Source organism: Gastrolobium bilobum, unplaced genomic scaffold (assembly GCF_033153095.1).
Source record: "Gastrolobium bilobum isolate Gb01-03AN ecotype WA unplaced genomic scaffold, APGP_CSIRO_Gbil_v1 utg38290, whole genome shotgun sequence".
Classification (NCBI taxonomy): Eukaryota; Viridiplantae; Streptophyta; class Magnoliopsida; order Fabales; family Fabaceae; genus Gastrolobium; species Gastrolobium bilobum.
The window spans coordinates 132,567-140,620 of record NW_026895641.1 but is presented as its reverse complement, the minus strand read 5'-3'; the positions used below and the strand labels follow the sequence as shown (position 1 = coordinate 140,620).

The following is an 8,054-nucleotide window of genomic DNA, read 5'->3' as shown; positions in this document are numbered from 1 at the left end:
TATATGTTTTTCTATTAGGATTTTTTTTTAGAAGAACATAATCATTTTACATTAGTGTAAATTGCATTCTCAATGTTAATCATTAATCATATATATCTAACGGTCCAAATTTATTAAATATATGATCCGTTAAATGCAAGTACATCAATAGTAAGGTTGAGTATAAAAAAAATTATTTTACCCCTTTTTAAAATTTTGATTTGTATGATGTTATATATTTTTAAGTCTTATTTATTATATTTCTCAATCTTACACGTCGATTTGATTCACGTCCATTTCTAACATATTTCAGCCAGCTTTATACATGTTAATTGAAGACTAAGTGCTTCTTTTAGAATTTTTGTTGTCATTACTAAAGGTATGCGCTCTTTTTTATATCTAATTGTAATTGTAACATGTTTGATTTAGCTTTTAAAAAATCCTAGACTGGAGTCTCGGCAAAAGGTTGTCTGTTATATCTTCTTTTTGAAACCATGTCTTTACAATTTCTACAACTAAACCATACACAAAATGTACCTCTCCCTTTCACGTTTGCATCGGTGCGATTTGCACTCTCTCCCAGTAGAACTTTGAAGTTTTGGATACTGGACAGTTCAGGCACGAATATAACTGAAATCTAGTAGTGTTTAAAATATATTTGACTTGCTTTGCATCAAATTCGTCAAAAATATGTTGTAATTTGCTTTTTTGCAACATTAATAGAATGTAGCTAAAGTGTTTAAAACGTAAGTATGTCCTTCCTCAAGCACAAAAAGGGAAGAGTACTCTTATTCAAATAACTGACGTAGTAAGGATGCAGGAATTACACGATATCTGCATAAAATACACCGAATTGATCCCATGATATGCAAAAAACCATTGTAATAAAATAATATCATTAGGTTGTGGAGGGAGTGAAGCCAATTTTTAACACTCAAATAACTTGGGATATGGCTTCCTTGCTTCCTACCTTCCAAGTAGCAATGAAGATTCTGTAACAATTCAATAAAGTAAAAATTCATAAATTTCAATATAATAAAAGCAGAATAATTAAGTACAATAAACATATACATGAAGTGTACATATAAATATACAATTAATTATACACTTGAGTTCTTTTTGTATTTGTATGAGTTATCTTTGTATACATATAAATATACTTAATTATAGAATGTAGCTTCTCTATTTTAACCTTTGGCTTACCTTCTTGAGGAGAATTTTCTTTGTGCTTTTCTTCTCCTTTCTTTTCACTAATATAATAGACTTGATCTTCCGGTTGAGTTATAGGTGAGGGGATTTCTTTGTCAAAGAATTTGAAAATTGATTGCTCCTCGTCTACCCGTAAGATCAACTCGCCTTTCGATACATCAATCAGCGCTCCTAAGGTTGCCAAGAAAGGTCTTCCGAAGATCATAGGAACAGTAGAATTTTCCTCTATATCAAGGATGACAAAATCAACAGGAATGATGAATTTGTCAACCTTTACCAGTATGTCCTCGATGATGCCATAAGCTTGCTTTGTAGAGCGGTCAGCTAGTTGCACTATTGTCTTGGTTGGCTTTACTTCAGTGATCCCCAACTTCTTCATCATAGATAGTGGCATAACGTTGATGCTGGCCCCAAGATCGCATAGAACATTATCCACTTTCACATTGCCTATGTTGCACGGAATGCTGAAGCTTCCTGGATCTTTTAGCTTTTGAGACAACTTTTTCTGGATAATGGCACTGCATTCCTCTATCAGAGTCACCGTCTCACATTCCTGCAGCTTACGCTTTCTTGACAGTAAATCTTTCATGAACTTCACGTAATTGGGCATACTCTCCAAAGCTTCAGCAAACGGGATATTGATTTGCAGCTTATTGAAAATATCAAGGAACCTGGAGTACTGTTGCTTTTGAATTTCTTGTCTGAACCTCTGTGGATATGGAATCTTTGCATAAGGTGAGAGCTCAAATGGCTTTTCTTGCCTTTCTTGAGCTTTCTTTTTCTCCCATTTGAACTCTTTCTTTTTAGGAACAACTTTTTCTGCAGCAGATTCTTTGGTAACTTTCTTTTCTTTTCCCCCAATATCAGCATTGGCATCAGCTTCATCTCCTTTTTCCTTTTCCTCATTCCTTTTCTTCTCATCAGAATTCTTCTCTATAGGTTGAATGACTTTCTCACTCATAGTAGTAATTGCATTGCAGTGTTCCCTTCTTGGATTTGGAATGGTCTCACCTGGAAAAGTACCTTGAGCCCTCTCAAAAATTTGCTTGGATAATTGCCCGATCTGAGTTTCAAAATTTTTGATTGATGCTTCTTGATTTCTCATTGCAGTTCGGGTTTCTTGCATGAAGAAAGTTGTCTCATTTCTAAAAGTTTCTGAACCTTGGATGTAATTATTTGTTGTCCTTGAGAGTTGCTTCAATGCTTTTTCCAACTCAGAAGGATTACTTTGTGAAGGTTGTGACTGTGGTGGAATAGGTGGGTTGAGCTGGTGTTGAGTGGAGTTGTAATTGAATCCAGGGTGATTTTTCCACCTTGGATTATATGTATCACCATATGGACTGCTTTGATTCTTCTGTAAGTTTCCTGAATTTCTCTGATCATTCCAGATTCCATTCATTGATGCTGCTTCAGTTCCTCCAAGAGCTCCACAATTGGTGTTCTCATGCTCTCCTCCACAAAAGTCACAAATTGGTGGAGGTGGCTGTGTTTGGATTGCATATGCTTGAAATTTTTCAAAGATTGATGTGAGGGACGTCAATTTTTGAGACATTGCCTTCTGTGCAGCCAACATAGCATCATTACTTTCCAGCTGATATAACCCTTTCTTTGACTGTGTCGGAACACTTTCATTCTCTAAAGAAGCCATAGATTCAAATAACTCCAATGCTTGAGTGGGAGTTTTCTATCTCAATGACCCTCCTGCTGCGGCATTAATGACCATTCTGGAAGCAGGTGTTATTCCGTTGAAGAATATCTGCACCTTAGGTCCAGGTTGCAATTCATACTGAGGACATCTTCTTTATAGATCGTTGAATCTTCTCCATGCAGCACAAAGAGACTCCCCTTCCTGTTGGGTGAAATTTGAAATTTCATTGACCAACTGATTATATTTGGTCATATGGAAAAAGTTAGCCAAGCATTTAGCAGCTAAGTCATCCCATGAAGTAATGCTTGCAGTAGGTTGTTGATGAAGCCACTTAAGAGCCTGATCTTTCAACGAAAATTGGAACAATCTCAGGCGGATGACATCATCTGCTACCCCGTTCATCTTCACTGTGTCACATATCAACAAGAACTTATCAAGATGAAGATGAGGGTTTTCTTCGTCATTACCAGCAAATTGATTTTGATGAACTACAGAGATTAAAGCTGGCTTAATCTCAAAGTTGTTTGCAGCAACATTTGGTCTGATGATACATGAGGTATTTCTTGGCACGCTCGGAGTGAGGAATACATCCATCAACTCTTCTGGCAGATTGTTGTTGTTATTCTCTGCCACTGTTTCTTCCTCTCTTATCACAGAGCTTGATGCTTCTTTTTCTTGCTGTCTTCTTTCTTTGGCTAACTTTCTGTTTCTTTTTGCTGTTTTCTCTATCTCCGGGTCGAATTGCAAGGAATCAGTGTCAATGGCACCTCGCATAAACCAGAAATTAGAATATAAAATTTAAAATTAAAAACTGAATTTAAATAACAAAAAATTTAAATAGCAGAAAATAAGGTCCAATCTAAAAAATTAATAGCTACTATTAATGTTGAAGTAATAATCCCCGGCAACGGCGCCAAAAACTTGTTGCTACTCACGGCAAGTGCACCGATCGTACAAGTAATATAATGATTGAATAAGAGATCGTTCCCACGAGGATTATACTCAAGCACTAATTCACTATCGCAAATTTAGTTAGACAATCAAAGTTGTATTTGGAAACAGAATTTGAGTTGAAAAATTAAAATATTAAAACTAATTGATTGCAAGAATTAAAAGCAAGAAAGTGAAGATTTGAATAAACTAATAAAATAAAAACGTAGCTAGGGTTTCGATTTCCTTCAATCTCTTTATTACGTTTGAATTCCTTCCTTACGTTAATCGTCCTTAGTATCAATCTAATCAATTCTTTCGCATGTTATTAGAGCTCAATCCCTTGTTACCCTAAAACCTTTACAATCTTGAAAGAATCCTAGTTCCCCGGTTATTCCCCAAGAATGCAAGCATTAAGTTCAAGAATCTTAAAGATTACGCAAACCCTATGTTTATCCCTATAATCATAACGTTTACGATGAAGTTATCAGATATGGATCACACACCAACATCCCTATTGTCATGCATTTACTTATGATCAATATATAAGATTCAAGCCTATATAAAGCATTAAAAACAGATAACTTCATTCATGACATAAAGGAAAATTAACATAGCGAATTGTTCAAAACATAATAAAGATCTTGAATTCCATCTAACCCTAACTACTTAAGAAACTAGCCAAACATAGCAAAATCAAGAACAAAAGACAATATAAAAGCTCCCCCAAACTCCATAGGTGATTGGTGAATCTTCAATATCTCCAGTGAAAACTTGATGTTGATCCGTCTCCGCTGCTCACGAACATGAATATGATGTTTCTCTGCGTTCCTTCAGCCTCCAAGCACCCAAGAGTTGTTTTGCAATGTAAAAGTTATGTATTTCTGGTCCCCAATGGTGTTTATATAGGTCAAGAGTTCGCATCTTAATAAGACACCTTGAATGGGCCTAAGTTGGATCTGTCGGGGCGCTTAAGCTTGCTGTAGCGCACTTAAGCTCCCTAGGACGTTGATGGCAAACGCGCGTTTGCGCGCTTAAGCGCACTTGAGGGCGCTTAAGCGCGCTCCTCGTGACAAAACTTTCTTCTTGTGGCGCGCTTAAGCCTTTTGGAGCGAGCTTAAGCTTGCTAAGGCCGAACATATTTGCTTGTACAGGATGGTTTAGCTTGCTAATTGGGGCTTAAGCTTGCTTAGGCAGAGGTCATTTGCTGATTTTTGGAGGCTTTAGCTTCGAATTGGGGGCTTAAGCCCCCCTCTCTAACAACTTGATAATCTTGATGAGATCTTTTAAATCTTCTTGTTTTGATCTTCATCTTTCATATCTTCAATTCTTCCTCCTTTTATCTTCAAATTCCTTCAAAATAGCAAATGTATATCATTTAATTGATAATTAATCATAATGTTCATGATTATTGTATTAAAACCCTAGTTTTTGACTTATTTAACTTGATAATTTATATTAATTTAGTCTATAAAACAAGATAAACTAAAAGTTTATCAAGTACTAATTAGTTCCAAAATAGAACATGCTGCTGCTAGCTACACTAACGCTGCACAAGAGATAAAAATAAGAAATTAACTAGGTCTCTTTTGATAACGCTATCCAATGTTTCTGTTAAGTATTTTTATTATCAAATGTTCATATTATTAATTTATTATCATTTCAATATAAATGGGACAAATATTTCTCCTTTTGAATGATATAACTTTGTGTCATTTTAAATACTAATCGTTAATTTTTATTAATCAAAAGTTATAATTTATTATGAATTACTAATTAATTATAACTGTTTGACCCAATAAATTATAACCGTTAATTGAAAAAAATCAATAGTTAGGATCTAAAATAATACAAAATTATATCCTTTAAAAAAATAAATATTTTTCACTATATAAATATATATTTTTGGGAGTATATTAAAAATTATTTTTTTTTCTTTTTTCAGAAGTTTTTGAAAGATGATCGGCTAAAAAATGAGAGCCAAAACTGAAAAGTGATAATAAACCTGTGATTTTATTGTAAGTTTTAACAACATTTACACATGTGGTAAGTGTTGCTAAATAAGACATGTGCACCAGTGACGGATGCTGTTCTTTAATTGTTCCATATGATTTATTTGTGAAACATTGAAGGAAGCAGAATTTGGTTAGTTTAGTTTCGAGGGTCCCTGATTTTATGAAAGAGACAGTAAGTAAGGCATGTGGCTTATTGGTTAAAAACAAGAAGTAAACGTCAATATATACTTTTTTAACTCCGTTCCCAGCAAAAGCAAAAGTCAGTAGCACTAGCATTGACTTGTTTGGAAGCAGCCATTCTAAATTTAATTGGGCAGTCCCTAAGTCGTATTAAATTTCTAAGAAAATATCTATTCGGATGCGAAGAAGGAGAAATTAATATTCGATTAATTTTGTGTTTGGAGAGGGATCTTCTCAACTTAGACTTTTTTTACATTTCATCATGTAATGATATATAATATTTAATATTTATTTAATGTGTTACATATTATATTTAAAAAGGAATTAACGTGTTATTTCTGAAGAATGCAGGTTCATTTTTTTATTTTTTATTTTTTTTGGAATGATGCAGGTCATTTTATGCGGTTTAGCAATCAGCAGTAACAATGTAACCAACGCAAGCCGACTGATTTTTGTAAATGTATAGTTATGATTAAATAACACGATCATTTTTTCATACGAAAAGATCCATACGTGGAGAGATAAAAATACTGATTCAATATATGTGTTTAAGTGTGAATGGGTACGTGCAGAGGTCCCACGTGGTGGACTGGTGGTGTCGATATGACCGGAATCCATGGTCCATGCTTTATTGCTGACATAAAAGAAATGAGGTCATTATTTGTATCATTTTGCATCATTATTTGGATCATTTTGCATTCACATACAAAATATCAGCGATCCAAAGGCTGAGATAAAAGTAGCGTGATAAACGAGCATGTTTATTGCTGCTCTCTCCATCACCGTTCACTGACTGCAGACTGCATCTACATCACTGACAGTACTATTGAATCAATGATTGATATATTTGTATCATTTTTTTATTTTAAAGATATTTAAAAAAAAAACTATTGATCATTTATTAGTAAATAATTTTTATAAAGTTGTTTACGAATTGAATATATTTTTTTAGATAAATCATCAAAGTAATTCTGTTTCCACCCCACTAGTTTAGATTCCATACGCCACATGAATTACCCAACATTTGGTAAAACTGATTATATTTAGAAGGAGTGTGAAAAAAAATGGTTCATTTATCCTGTCCTTGACCTAACTCATAAATAACTATATTTTTTGAACTGATTTAGACCTGACTTGTTTTAAATTGACTCATTGACCCAAAACTTGACTCATACCCATTATGTGAAAAAAAAAAAGAAAATCACAATTACATTAAAAGAAAAGTTTTAACGTAAAACAATTACGTCAAAATTTTTTACGAAAAATATTTCCATAAAAAATTTTCGCAAAATTTTTTGACGAAAAATATTTTCCTCAAAATTTATGACTAAAAACATTTCTATAAAAAAATTTGACGGAATATTTTTTTATGGAAATCTAAATTTCGTCAATATATTTCACAAAAAAATATATTCATCAAAAAATTTGACGAAACACATTTCCATTAAACTTTATAGATTTCGAATTTCGGCGAAAGTTTTTGACGGAAACATTTTCATTAAATTTTTTGACAAAAAAAAATTTCGCCGAAGTTTTTAGCGAAACACATTTCTATCGAAATTTTTTGACTAAATATTTTGTCAAGTTTTTTGATAAAAAATATTTACATCAAAATTTTCAACGGAACACATTTCTGTAAAATAATTTCGTAAAAATTTTTGACAAAAAATATTTCGATAAAAATTTTGACGTAAAAATATTCTGTTAAAATTCTGTAGAGAATCTAAATTTCGTCGAAAGTGTCGAATGAAACATTTCCCTCAAAACAATTTCCCTCAAAAAAATTTGACGAAAAAAATTTCATCAAAATTCTATACAGATTTCAAATTTCGGCGAAAGATTTCAACGAAAAAAATTTTGTTAAACTTTTTGACAAAAAAAAAAAATTCGTCAAAATTTTTAGCAAAACACATTTCCATCGAAAATTTTCAACTAAATATTTTCATCAAGTTTTTTGATAAAAAATATTTCCATAAAAAATTTCAACGGAACAATTTCTGTAAAAAAAAATTTCGATAACAAATTTTGACGGAAAAAATATTCTGTCAAAATTCTTTAGAGAATCTAAATTTCGTCGAAAGTTTCGAACGAAA

At 32.7% G+C, this 8,054-nt stretch overlaps 1 protein-coding gene across 1 annotated transcript; it reads right to left on the bottom strand.

The window, feature by feature from the left end:
* Positions 1 to 767: 767 nt before the first annotated feature.
* Positions 768 to 2,836, bottom strand: LOC133286060 (uncharacterized). Its single transcript, XM_061483405.1, has 3 exons — positions 1,183 to 2,836; positions 950 to 971; positions 768 to 813 (listed from the first exon to the last, which is right to left on the bottom strand). The coding sequence occupies exons 1-3, from the start codon at positions 2,834 to 2,836 to the stop codon at positions 768 to 770; spliced, it is 1,722 nt and encodes a 573-aa protein (XP_061339389.1).
* Between the last annotated feature and the right edge of the window lie 5,218 nt (positions 2,837 to 8,054).